Source organism: Petaurus breviceps, unplaced genomic scaffold, assembly GCF_028583685.1.
Source record: "Petaurus breviceps papuanus isolate PSGF00001 unplaced genomic scaffold, PetGlider_PUasm1.0 38, whole genome shotgun sequence".
Lineage (NCBI taxonomy): Eukaryota > Metazoa > Chordata > Mammalia > Diprotodontia > Petauridae > Petaurus > Petaurus breviceps.
In genome coordinates this window covers 69,862,517-69,877,108 of record NW_027186304.1, presented here as the reverse complement: position 1 = coordinate 69,877,108, position 14,592 = coordinate 69,862,517, and the positions used below count along the sequence as shown (strand labels likewise).

General features: G+C 38.0%; 1 protein-coding gene across 1 annotated transcript in view; it reads left to right on the top strand.

Annotated features, from left to right (window-relative positions):
- CA8 (carbonic anhydrase 8) overlaps positions 1–14,592 on the top strand; it is a 177,473-nt gene that overhangs the window by 23,375 nt on the left and 139,506 nt on the right. Inside the window, exon 3 of the mRNA XM_069099997.1 lies at positions 3,352–3,476. Coding sequence (XP_068956098.1) covers positions 3,352–3,476 — 125 coding nt within the window. The remainder of the gene's footprint in view (positions 1–3,351; positions 3,477–14,592) is intronic.

The following is a 14,592-nucleotide window of genomic DNA, read 5'->3' as shown; positions in this document are numbered from 1 at the left end:
CCCCCCCCTGTTTATAGTTTTTCCCATAGTTCTGAATTACGGTAGATAATCAGTTTCACTCCCTTCTTCCTCTTTTCTACAGTGGTGTATTTTTCCTTTTACCCTCTCTTAAAACAGTCAAAATAGAACCAATCTACCCTCATTGATCCTTTGACAACAATGAAGACTCTGAAGGCACTTACTTCTTCTCCCCCCAGTAGAATGTTAGCACGGCATCATCCCTCAATTCCCTTCAGTCATTCAAATAAATTTATCTAAGTTTCTCTGGACTCTTGTGTTTGTATTTGATACTATCCACTCAGTAGTCTTTTAATCAGAAATGCTTGAAAGTGCTCTATTCAATTAAAAATCCATGTTTTCCCCCTATGGGATTATACTCAATTTTCAAAGCAAAGTTAATCTTGTTTATAAGCCTAAATCTTTGGCCTTTTTGAAATAATGTATTATATAAGTTCTACTCTCATTATGAAACTGTAAGCTTTTGTGTGATCCTGTCTGTGGTTTCATGGTACTTGAGTTGCTTTTTTCTGGGTGCTTGCAGTACTTCTTTGATGTGGGAGTTTTGGATTTTGTTTTATGATCTTCTGGGACATTTCCATTTGTGGTTTCTTTTAGGATATGTTTGGAGTATTTTTTCTATCTTTACTTTGCCCTCTGACTCCTATTTTTCTATCTTGATTTGGTTACAATATTTTTTGTTATCTTGTGGAGTCATTCATTTCTGTTACGTCTATTCTGGCTTATAGGTAGTCATTTGGGTGATGTTTACCACATTTTCTTTTACATTATTTATACTCCTTCCAATTTTTCCCTCCAGAGCTTGTATTTATATATTTTTATATTTTCTAATCTTAATTTCTTCTAGGTAATAGTGTAGTCTTTGTGAAGAATCCATGTTTTCCTTTGAGCCACTAATTGTAGCCATTGTGGGTTACTACTTTTGAAACTCTCTGGATTTATAATTAAAAATAATACTGCTTGGGGTTTTCTTTGATTTACTCATCTCTTTAGCTTTTGTTCCTAAATTAAGGTTTTGTGCCAGGGTCAGGTGCTATACTTCCTGAGATTTTTTGAGGGGAGAGGCAGGATCAGCTCTGACTGTTCTCCCATTGGATCCCTTGAATTCTTGTGCTGACGTTTACCTCATGGATTACCTGAGATGATTGAGCACTGGCTTCTGCTCAGTTGCTGCCATTTCCCATGAAATTCTAAGATCTCAAGCTTGCACCTTTCTAACAACCCTGGGGAATTTTTACCTCTTTGAGTCTTTCTCATGGAAATCTTTGCTCTGGCTTCCTACAGATACAGAGCCCTACAGGTTAATGATTTTTCTGGTTTATCTTTGGTTATTCTGAGATGCTGGTAGCTTGTTTGCTTTTGTTGGTGCTGGACTTCATTCTTATAGGTTCTGGACCTCTGGCTGACTTTTTGTACTTTTCTGGGGGGGGAAGAAGTTACTACCTGCATTCTTCACTGGATTTCTTGATTATTATTTGGCTTTTTATCAAGGTTTTGCTGGAGTAGATATTTGGGAATTGAGCAATTTGCCTATATTCAGGTAGCCATCTTGGCTAGAAATGAGACTCTATATTTCAATGGAAGTTGTTTTGCACATTGACCTGAACTATTGAAAGGCAGCATGGAATAGTTTTTAAGGAGTTGTCCATAAAACCAGGAAGACCTGGGCTCACATCCTGCTTTTGATGCGCCTTTAAGCTCTGGGCAATTTTTGGACTCTGTAAGCTGCAGAGAATATACTAACTTGCACTGGCAGAGGGAGTTTCTTTGTCTTGTTCCTTATATCAGTGAAATCCCAGGTCTGGTCCCCATCCTCTTTCCCCACCTCCCTGTCTCTTATCCCATGTCCCCTCTACTCTTTTCCCTATCCCCTCAGCCTTCTTGTGTTAAATTCTGGTGCTAGGTATAATATTTCAGTGTTTTATCTAGAAGTTATTGTTTCCCCTCTGACTATATATTGTTAAAAGGGTTCTTATATTTGTGCCCAAGTGTGATTTCTATCTTTCCCCTTGACTTAATAATGGTTAGTAGATGGTAAAATAGTGTTCACTTTGAAGTCACTTCTGCTAGAGCACTTCTGGCCTATGAAGCATACTTAAATATTTTATTTTGACTAAAAAGCATAAGTCTAGAGTTGGAAGGGAACTTAAAATAGCTCATTTTATAGATGTAGAAACTGAGGCCCAAAGAATTTAATGGCTTAACCAAGGTTACAAAAGTAGTTAGTGACAGAACTGAGTTTAGAACTCTGGACTTAGAACTTCAATTTCAGTGTTCGTTCCTCCGTTGTCATTCTTGAATCTTGTTAGATATAAAGGTTGATAAATTATTTATTATTGATTAATTATTATTTATTATTATAATTATTAATTAATTATTGAGTAATTATTATTATTCTTATTGATAAATTACTTCACTTATGTGAAGTGCTGGGGACACAAATATAAGCTGGCAAATTTCTTGCCCTCAAGGAACTTACATTCTTTTTTTTTCTTTTTGGAGGGCAATTGGGGTTAAGTAACTTGCCCAAGGTCACAGGGCTAGTTTTTTTGTGTATGAGTGTTAAGTGTCAGAGGTGGAATCTGAACTCAGATCCTCCTGACTCCAGGGCCAGCGCTCTACTCACTGCACCACCTAGCCCCCCAAACTTACATTCTACTAGGAGAACACCACATAAAGCTGGAAGGTGGGGAGTGCATGGTGTGGAGAGAAGGGAAGTGGTTGAAAGCCTGAGCCTTGAAAAGACAGGGCAAGAGCTCACCTATTTGAATTGAGGGACCCAGGGATGAAGTCAATATCACTCATGGGACAGGTTGGAGGAGGCTTATTTTACAGCAGGCTGAGAATTGGTATAAATTCTAAGAACCAGGCAAAATGAAAAAAAAAATTGCTTATTTACAAGGAATTTGAATTTTTGATCTGCTGAATCTATATACAAGCCTCTTAGACGTAACCAACTTTTTTGTTATTCAGGTGTTTTATTCATGTCCAATTTTTTTGTGATCTCATTTGGGGTTTTCTTGGAAAAGATTCTGGAGTGGTTTTACAGCTAGTAAGTGTCTGAGGCCAGATTTGAACTCAGAAAAATGAGTCTTCCTGACTTCAGGCCTGGCACTCTTTTCACTGTATCAGCTAGCTGCCCCATAGTCAACTTTAGAATCGTCATATAACGTCAACTGCTTTATCGTGGGCGTATGAATTTAATTCATAGAAGCACACTAGAAGTGTTTTTGAGAAAATGTCTCTTGTGTTGATAATTTGCTATATTGAGAAATTTACATTTTGGGGAAAAACATAATAACTAAAGAAAATGTATGTTGTTTTCCCCCCCAGTCCTCACAGGAGGCCCATTGCCTCAAGGGCATGAATTTGAACTATATGAAGTCCGATTTCACTGGGGGAGAGAAAACCAGCGTGGTTCTGAACATACTGTTAACTTCAAAGCTTTCCCCATGGAGGTAAGAATGACATGGCATTCAACGAAGCACTTGTTACTACAAAATGTTAAGTAATTTACTGAAAAGAGTTTACTTTGAAAGAGTTTCCTAATTGGTCTTATATTTTCTTTGTATATGCTAAAATAAAAAGTACCCTCATGAAATGTGAACTTGGGAAAGAAAATGACTCTTCACGTTTACAGTAATGGGTTTTGAGTATGTTCAGTCTTGCATGAATAATTGGTCATAAAGTTAACCAGCAGCACTATTAACTTTTGTCTTAATATTATTAGTGTTCTAAAATTTCTGCTACTTTAGCAAATCCTGGGAGTAACTTTGTTCTAACGAACTCTGAGTAAATGATGAGCTGAAAACAAATAGCTACTAGAAGTCTCTCTGTAGTCATTAAAAGTCTAATTTAAATCTGTTTAAAATTGGTGTTCTTGATTTTAATCACTTCAGGCCATTTAAATGAGAGGACATTCTGTATTTGGTAGTTTTCAGGGAGCTGTCTCATGAATAGGAGACAAGGCTTCACAGAGATACCAGAAACTCATTTACATCTTCCAGTGGATAGGAGTTTGAGAGAGCTCATAGAAGGTGTGTGTTCGTGTGTGTGTGTGTGTGTGTGTGTTTCTGTATGTGTGTGTATTGCAAAGGATGAGAGGATTTAGAAGTAGAGGATTTGATGTGCTTCCAATCATCTTCTCCAAATTATAAACTTGTCTGATTAAATATTAAATTACTCATGGCTAGCCTGTTATAGAATTTATTACTGGAAAGTACTGAAGTGCATAATTTTATTAAAATGATGTATATTTTATCATTTAGAGTAGAGGTAGACAGGTAATTCAAAAGATCACTTTAATTCCTATGCTTTTTCTCAGAAGTCCTTTGGAAGCTTAAGACTTTTCTTCCACTTAAAATAAAACAACACTATAAGTATGTCTGGGAGTCACAGGAATACAGGCCACACCACACTCTTTAGGTCTATGCTTATTGGGCCTAAGCATAGGAGATGCTCAAATATGTCACAATATGACCTTTCTCTAAATGATTGTTGTGGTGATTGAAAATATATACTAAAAATTCTTTAAGCAGGGTCTGGATAAATTCACAGATACATATCAGGTTCCAAAGAGAAATTTGAAATATGTCTCTAATTTCTATACTCTTAAATTTTTGTTTATTCAGTTTAAAAAATTTTATACAATATTTTATTTTTAATAAAAAGGATAATATTAAAAAGAGACATAAACTTTGATTGGGTGTTATATAATCTAAGTTCTGGCAGTATGATATAGTATATAGTATTGGATGTGGAGTCAGGAAGACGAGGATTTAAATCCTAATTCTGACATTTTGAAGTAATATGATTCTGGTTAAATCATTTAATGTATCTGAACCTCAATTTGGGGGATTGGACCAGATGATTTCTGAGGTCCCTTCTAGGGCTAAATCTACAATCCTGTGATTATTAGAAAGATAATGCCATATGAAGTAAGATGGGAAAGTCATCTGTACTCAGTGGTTTGTGGGAAAGTATGTTAGTTTCCTTCTTTAATAGCCTCATATATTCGAGATGTCTTCATTGTTCCATTTTTCACAATAACCTGCTATGTTCCTACAACCACCCCTACATTGAAGGGTCTTGAAACAACTAGAAATGTATTTTTACCTACCACCACCTTTTGGAGGCAGGTCCTGATCCTCTCCCATGCATGGATCTTATAAGCTGAGAACTTAGGGAGAGAGGTGTAGCCATGCCAACAACTCTTGCAAATATTTTTGGGGAAGGATGTTGGATAGCTAGAAGAAGGGTTTGAGAGAGTAAGAGATGTGGAGACAGAGATGGGGCAGGGGACCTTACAAAATGAAGAAGTGAGTAATGTAGGGACCATAGGATGAACAGATTGAACAGTAGAAACTCTATGTCAGAATTGTCTAACATACACCCCATAAGCTGCTTGCAAACCAAAATGTTCCTGCGTGTGGCCTGAACCAGATAAAAATATAATTGGGAAATATTTAACAAAATAAGTAAGAATATAATAAAACATAGATAGTATTTATATATGGTTTTCTAAGTTAATATATGTCCCACAGGGATCCTTATGTATGATTTAGTGGCCCCTGTTTGTACTTAAGTTTGATACCACTGGTATATATTTGCTTTCTGGGGACCTTCATCAATTTGGAGAGATTTTCTAGTGTGTCCTCTCCCTGAATGGAATAGAATAAGCATTTACTAAGGGCCAACTGTGTTAGTCATTGTGCTCTATAAATATTATCTCATTTGAGCTTCACAATAACTCTTTGAGGTAGGGGCTATTATTCCAATATTACAGTTGTGGAAACTGAGGAAGATAGAAGTAAATTTACTTGCCCAGATCATATAGCTGGTAGGTGTCTGAGGCTAGATTTGAACTCAGTCTTTCTGACTGAATGCTTTGTATGCTACACCACTAGCTGCCTCTAACATTGAAGACTGTTAACCTCTGTGTTTTAAGGTATGGAGTAAAATTGGGAGGAACTGGGCATGTATCAGCTTCTGGATGAAACAAATCTCTGACTTTGCCTGTGACAAGGAAAACAACTTTTTACAACTTTGAAAAGTCTTAATTAGATTATAAGATTCAACAACCTTTGTTCGATCACCACAGAATAGAATTTTTCCTCCAAATATTCAGATATATTTAGTCCTTTGTTGTTATTTAACATTTTCTAGTCCAATGAGCATAGTTAATATGGTCTATTTTCTGTGAAAATTATAGTCTGGTACTGAGATTATCTTTCTGTGGAAATGTTTATGCTTTGGATAATGGAATTACTGATAGCCTTTTTCCAAAGCACTTTCCTCTTATTCCTCACTAGTAGTGCCTTAGAGGAAACACTTTTATTCATTACTCACTATACATTCATCATTCTATATTAAGTGCTGAGGGTATGTGCAATTGGAAAGAGAGATCTCCAAATCAGGAAAGTTTTCTGAAGTTAGTTTCAAATTAGGATTTTAAGAAAGAGAAAGGCATGGCATCATGGAAAGGACTTGCCGCATGGAAGGAATGGTATTTGTAATGAAACCGAAATGGTTATGGATTTAGGAGAGACCAAAGAAATCTTTTGTTAACTGATCCTCTGTACCCCTGAGGTCTCGATGAACCTCATTAACTTCCTCTGGGAGCTGATTTGAGTTTGGCCTGAACTTTCTGAGATGATTATAGGCCTTTTCCAGGACTCATTTGCTTTCCAGGGACAGTTACAGAGCCTCAGGTTGTCACAAACTTAGTGGTGAAATAGTTATAGATGATGAGGTTCAGATTTGGGATGGCATGTTGATGTTGTAAATTTATCACTAGATATAGTACAACTTATGAAGCTATGTCTTATTAGATTAAATTTTTAGGGATAGCCTAATTCTTTGTTTAGTATAGATCTTTTAAAATTGTTGGTGTTCATTAACACTGTACCACGTTGTATCTGACTTCCTTGTTCTTCTCTGTAAGGCCGAATGTGTTTTAGAGGTAGCTTTTCCATGAGAGGAGCTAAGCCATAATATAGTCCAGACCCTTATCTATGTTTACACTATGTTCAGGGAGATATTATTATTTTATATTCTAGTAGGGCTTGTTGATATAGTATGCCAGCTGTTTGTGAAAAGTCAGGTGTACTAGGTAAACAGAAGAATTAGAGATTATCAGAATTATTTTATGTTGGAGATCATTTAGGTCACCTGATCATTTTATAGATGAGGAAACTGAGGCCCTTTGTGAAGTTTTCCCCAATAGTGAAGCATGCTGTTTAACCAAAGGATAGGGACCACATCATGTGTTGTGATCTAATTCTACTCACTAAATGACTTCAGGAGATTGTGCTTGCCAAAATAATGTACCAGCTCTTAGATTTTAAATGTTTTCTTTCTTCCCTTTATTATTAAAATGATACTGCTACAACAACCTCAAAAGAATGATCTATTTTCTTTGACCTCCAACTCAAATGTTCTTCTGACAAAACAGGGTTATTTTTATTCACTTGGTTCACTACTGTGAGAAGATTCCTGGAGGAATTTGTGAGAAGGGTAGGAATTGCTATTTGAAGGGTGTTTGACCTGCTTAAAGATCTCTCTAGTGATTCCATTTCTATGGAACGCTTCCAAACTCAGAGCCCCATAGAATTCTAAGTAACTACGAGAAAATGAATTTTGTGGAACAAAAAAATTAGATTTAGGTCATGAGCACACCAAATCATAGGATTTTAGAGAGAGAAAAGTAAGTACAAAGCATTGTGCTAAGCACTGGGCACAGGAAGACAAAATACTAAATAGTTACACTCAAGGAGATTACATTCTATTGTGGGGAGTGGAAATGTATGAAGTGATTTAGGGATAGGGAGAGGTCTAATAACTGCATATCTTAGGCAAGATTTCATTTGAACAGGTACTACCTGGGCTCAGCCCTCCATACTTTGGGTAATCAATCAATAAACAAAGAAGAATTTTTCAAGTGCTTATTATGTGTTAAGCATTGTAGATACAAAGACAAAAATGAAATGCTTTCTACCTTTAAGGAGTTTACATTTTAATGGGGGAGAAAATCTGTATATAAATTGGGAGATGTAAAATAATATACAAAATAAATGCAAGATAGTTTTGGAAGGGAGGGCATTAGACTCTTGAAAGAATCGTAGAAGTTTCATAGAGAAGGTGGTTCTTGAGCTGTCTTGAAGGGAATTTGGTTACAAGAGGTGGAGATGAAGAGGAATGCTTTCAGAAATAAGAGAGTGCAAATGTACAGTTCTTGGAGACTGAGTACTGAGTATCTTGTGTATGGATAAGGAGTAGACATTATGGCTGGATCTCAGAATGCATGGAGACAATGTATGAGAAGACTGGAATAGTAGGAAGGGTTCAGGTTGTGAAGAGTCTCAATTTTAAGACAGACAGAGGAGTTTATATTTACTTTTAGAGGTAATAAGGTCCCATTGGAGTTTATTGAGTAGTGTAGTGATGTGGTCATAACCTGTGCTTTAGGAAAATAACTTCAATCAGGAAGATAAAAATATGCAGCAATTGCAATAGTTCACATGAGAAGTAATGTGAACCTGAGCTATGGTGGCAGCTGGGTGTGTGGAGGAGATGTCTGATATTATGGAGATAAAAATAACGTATTTGGCAACTGATTTTATATTTTAAGTCAGTAAATGAGGAGTTGCAGATGAAACCAAGGTTGTGAATCTGGGAACTGGAATGATGATAATATCTTTGATTGTAATAGAAAAATTTGGAAGAGGAGTGGATTTAGGTGTGTGTTTTGTACATGTTGAGTTTAAGATTCCTATGAGATATCCAGTTTAAAATGTCCAATAGATAGTGATGTGGGATTGGAGTTTAGGAGAGAGATTAGGGCTAAATACAGAGCTCAGTCATCTGCCTGGAGACGAAAATTGAACCTATAAACACTGACAAGGTTGCTAAGTGAAAAAGTATAGAGAGAAGAGGACAGGACCTAGGACAGAGCCTTGAGGGTTCACCCAGATGAAGTCAGCATGACTTAGATGATGCAAAGGAGACAGAGAAGTGGTCAGATAGAGAGGAGGAGAGGCAGGCAAGAACAGTATCACAAAAACCCAGATAAGAGACTGTATTAAGGAGGATGGGGTTATCAGCTGTGTCAAATTCTTCAGAGAGGTACAGAAGGATAAGGATAACTGAGGAAAGGCCATTAGATCTGTTAAGTAGGAGATTAATGTATGTAATTTAACTAAGGAGAGAGCTCTTTCAGTTTAGTGATGAGGTCAGAAACCAGACTAGAGGAGGTTAAGAAGCAAGAAGAGAGGAAATAAAGATGCCTTTTTCAAAGACCTGGACTTGAAGAGAGGATGATCGTTAAGCATGCATGTGGTGATGGGGAACAGGTCCACGCTGTGACCTTTTCCCTTTACTCCAAAAGAATTTTGAGTCCCATTTGTCCATAGGCCTTGGGAAACTCTCACCTTGAATTCTCCCTGAATTTTCCCACTTAATCTGACTGTTTCATGCCCAGATCTGTTACCCTTAAACTAGCCTATCCCTCCATTGTCTGTTACCTCTGTATTACCTCTCGATTACTTCCAGCTGCTTCCCACCCTTGATTCTATCAAAATCCCATTTTCTTGGTTCCTAGAAATCTGACCTCTAGTCACTCCAGTCCCATCAAGATCCTTCTTAGACTCCTCCTCTAGTCACACTCCAGACTACTTGGCTACCCCCACAGCCTTTCTGTATATAAGATCCATCTTGCCTCCCTGAAGGGGCTCAGATTCTATTTAGGTGAGATTTAATCTAGTTGAGATTTCATCTGACCTGCTTGTCAACACAAATGTCACAAATGCTTAGGTTCCTTAAGAGTCTACCCAATATGGTGAATCTTTAACAAACTTTGTTTTACTTTAGCTGAAAGAAGACTTGGATTGAATTCATTCAGGTAGGACCCAGCACTTGGGGTCCCGAGCACTTCTAACCCCAACAGTGGGACAGAGTGAGGATTCTTTTGAAGGATGGGTGAGCCTTAGCTCTTTGTAGGCAGTGGGAAAGGAACCAATATATATGGAAAGACTGAAGATTAGGGAGGAGTTGGTGATAATAGGAGTACTTTGGTGGATTGAGATGGGAGGAGATGTGTTGGATTGAGGTGGGAGGAGATGGGAAGAGAGTGTTTGTAGAGGGACTGGCCTTTGCAAAGAGAAGGGCTGTCTTTTTATCAGAAACTGAAGTAAAAGGAGAAATGGGGGATTGGGGAGATAACATCAAGATTTAATGAGGAGGAGGGAAGAAAAGGAATCTTCGGTGAATACCACTGTGGCTTGCTTGTTTGTTTGTATGAGGCCAGAACCTTAGTTGAGAGGAGGGAATCCTGGGGGAAGATTAAGTAGGGAGGAGAAAATTTGGAACAGCTGTTGTTGGAGGGTGGGGGTGGAGAATCCCTTACCCGAGGAGTAAAATAAAAGCACAGTTGAAAACAAATAACACACATTTATTTAGACCCTGTGACTTTATCCAGCTCTGTAGATAGCCTGTGATTAGAGATTGAGGAGGTCAATGCCAGGAGCAATCCAGAATTGGGGTTTGGTAAAACATGAACAGTAGGAGATGAGAACAAGGGCTTAGATAATAGGAATTAGTGTAAAGTTGAAGTGCTTCATTAAAGGGTGAGAGTGTAGACAGAACAGGGGAAATAGCCTGGCAAGGTTTGGGGGTGGTGGAGGAGAGAAGGTAGGTCATGATTATGACTAAGACTAAGTTTTTGAGAGGAGAAAAGTATGGTAAGAGAGGGAATTATATAAGATCATGATTGGATAATTTCAGAATTCTTGGTTTTGGGAAGTGGAACCCTTGTGGATGATGGAAGGATAAAGGGTATAACTGATGTGGTTTAAGGGGTTCAGGAACCCCTCAAGGACTGAAGTACAGGGAGAGGGTGGTCTGGAATGAATTCACAGACTCAAACATTCTATAAGTTGAGGTGGCAAAGGTTTATTGTTGCCCTAATATGGTGGGCAGAGCTCCTTAAGGAATTTGTCACTTAACAGGAATGACACAAAAACTTATAGAGGAAAAGTAGTGGTTATCTGGCAGATATGCTAATTAGGTGATAATTTACAACTTTGGTCACAGTGCTGAGGTACTGGCTCTGGGAACCCCCTAGAACTCATTGAATCTTCCTATTTGATAAGGCATTTGCCTGAGGCTATAAGCCTTTCCTTATAGCATGGCCCAAATCTCTGTTACTAGCTTAGCCCTCCATTGTCCAGCTAGCTCCCACCCTCCATCCTCCCAAAATATCTATACCCAAATCTTGTCCCTTACTGGAATCTGAACTCTTTTGACTCCTCCTGAAGACTCTCCCCAAACTCCTCCTCTAGACCACCCCTAGATTCCTCCCACAATCTTTCTGTATATAAGACCCCATCTTGCCTCTGTGAGAAAAGGAAGGCCAGAGAATTATCTAGTGCAGATTCACTCTGTGTCAGATGATTCTGGCCTGCTTGTCCAAAATAAGTGTCACAGATAACGAGGCTCCTTAAGAGTCTACCCATTATGGCGAACCTCTAGTAAACTTTGCTTTTTTTTGGCTGAGAGAAGGCTTGAATTGAATTCATTTGGCAGGACCCAGCGTATTGGTATTTTGGGGTCTTGTGCACCCCTAAACTTAAACCTCAACAACAGGTGTCATTCACTACTGGAAACCAGGGAAAGGGGTTTCTCAGGGGTGTATTTTTGGTCTGTTATGTCTGTTGCCAGATAGCTTTGAGAGCTGATGACTATAGCTTGACCTCTGGATTGTATACAATAACTTTGGGAATTAATATATGATAATTCTGTGGTTACAAGATAGTCCTGTTTTTACAAAAGAATTTCTTCAGAGGTCAACTTGTTCTTGTTATAGGTAAAGATAATTTGTTTTACTGGGGCTCACTCATGAGTAATTGTGGGAAAAAGTAGTTTGTCTTACTTGGGCCCACTCATGAATTATTGCCAGGCTTACTGTCCTTGGGCTGGGGAGAAAACTGTCAGGGATAGTGTTTTCAGGCTAGGGAGAAATATAATCTTGGAATTGGGGTCCAAGCACAAGCACCCAAGTATCCCATTGTAACCATTTCTTCATAATTGAATTGGAATGGAGGAGGAGGTCATGGGAATTGAGCATATTTAGAAGCTGGGAGATTAGGGTATTTGAGGGAACATCAACATGTATGTTAAAGTTGCCTAGTATGAAAGCAGGAGTTGGTGTGGACAAGGTAACTGGAGCCAAAGTTTTTGAGAAAGTAGAAAGAATCCCCTAGGGGTTGGTATGTAATAGCCACTAGGATCTGGATTAAGTAATAAATTTTCATAGAATCAATAATAATAAGATAGAACATTTACATAGCACTTTAAAGTTTACAAAGTGCTTTACAGATATTATTTTAGTGATCACCATGTGTGGGATAGAAACCACTGCCAGATCTTCAAAATTGGAGTCTGAGTCCATGATTAGAATAGGTCTTTTATTCTTTCTCATGAGAAAGGGCACAGCTCTGGTTGCTCAAGGGGTGTCAGCCAGGGAGTGCAAATTGTGGAAGCTCACAGGCTTCTGTTATCCTAATCCTAACTGGACCCACTCCCCTGTCTGGTCTCACCATTGGACAGTGAAGTGGGTTCACAATGTCAAGTTAATTGGTGCAAAGCAATCTCAGTCCTTCATTACCATAATTATTCGTGAATTAGTATTTTATCAGAGGGCCAATGTTTTCTAATCCCTCATTATGCACCAAATTTGGAGACACCCAATGAGAGTTACAATTGACAATCCTTTATTATCATAATTATTCATTTGACCCTTCTACCCAATCAGAAAGAAATATCCTTCAATCCTTTACTTGTGCATATCTATACACCAAATTTGGGTGGGGCAACCAATGAGAAGAAGGCTAGCGTTGTTTCCTTTAAGTTTCCTTACCTCATTCCAGGGCCTGTGGAAACTTAACCCTTTGTTATCTCTCACAACCATAACTCTGTGAGATAGGTTTTATTATCTCCATTTTACAAATGAGGAACCCAGGGTCATTGAACTAGTAAGTGTCTAAGCATCAGTGAAACAGGATTTTTATTCCACTTTTAGGACTAATGATATATGGAAGAGAACTTTTTTTGATGAACTATGTGTATATATGTACATACACACATGTACACACATGTTTATTTTTAATAGCACTTTGTTTTTTAAGAATCACTTAACATGAAATTATACAAATACAATTTTATAAACAAATCCACATGTCATAACCCTGCTAATAAAGAGCAAAATAAAAACAAGAAAACCAGAGGCTGCTAGGTGGCACAGTGAATAGAGCACTGGCCCTGAGTTCAAATCCAGCCTCAGACATTTGACACACTTACCAGCCGTGTGACTTTGGGCAAGTCACTTAAAACCCCAGTTGCCCTCCAAAAAACAAAATAAAACAAAAAACAAAGACAAAACAAGAAAACTAAATCAGTCGTTTTATATTGGACAAAGTTGTGTCTCTTATACCTGAAGACCTTTACAAAATAGTCATTTCAGATGAGTAAAAGATGATTCTCCATTCAATGTTGTCACGCTGTAAGATAGGTTGCTGTAGTGTCTGCACCTGCTTTCTCCCAGTCTTCCTTTCGTATGACTGCTGATAATTGTCTTACTGACTACCACTCCTTTGGGATGCTTTTCCCATTGTTGACCTTGCCCTGACCCCTAGTATCATATGGTCCACCAGCTGTAGCCACTCTCCCTCCTTTATGTTGATGCTGTTCCTCTTGCCTACTTCTTTGGGCTATGATTTTGATTTTACACTTCCCCATAACCAGTTTGATGATATCTGTTTTCTAATAATTTCATTACTGGTTCTTCATCTGTATGTGTAATAAAATAGAACTTTTTTTTTTCCATTTGCTTTTGTGTGCATAGAAAATTCAATATTTGGGGGGCAGTCAGGTGGCGCAGTGAGTAAAGAGCTGGCCCCGGAGTCAGGAGGACCTGAGTTCGGAAACTAGCCATGTAACCTTGGTCAAGTTATTTAACCCCAATTGTCCTCCAAAAGGCAAAAAGAAAATTCGATATTCTTAGTCTTGTCAAAGATTCCAAAATATTCTTTGATTTATTATTCAGATGTTATATACCCTAAAACACTACTTTGGGGATCTTTTCATTTTAAAGCTTTGGCCATTTTGGGGTCTATTCACTTGCTAACCTGTATGTGTTCTTTTAGTTTCTGGACCTTATCAACACTGTCAGCATCTTTGAAAAGCACAATCCAAATTCTTTTGATCTTCCAGTGACTAGATCCATTTTATTTATTTATTTATTTTTGCCTTTTTTTTTTTTTTTTTTTTGGAGGGCAATTGGGGTTAAGTAACTTGCCCAAGGTTACATGGCTAGTTTTATTTTGTGTGTGTGGGGGGGTCCTCCTGACTCTGGGGCCGACCCTTTACTCACTGTGCCACCTACCCGCCCCCAGATTAGATCCATTTTAATGATGCAGTCTACAACTTTTCCAGAACAAGACAGGTATCTGGTCAGTTCTTCCTTACTTGTACTCAAGCTTAGCTGTGGAAAAAACATTTTTTACCAAGGTCCTGCTCATT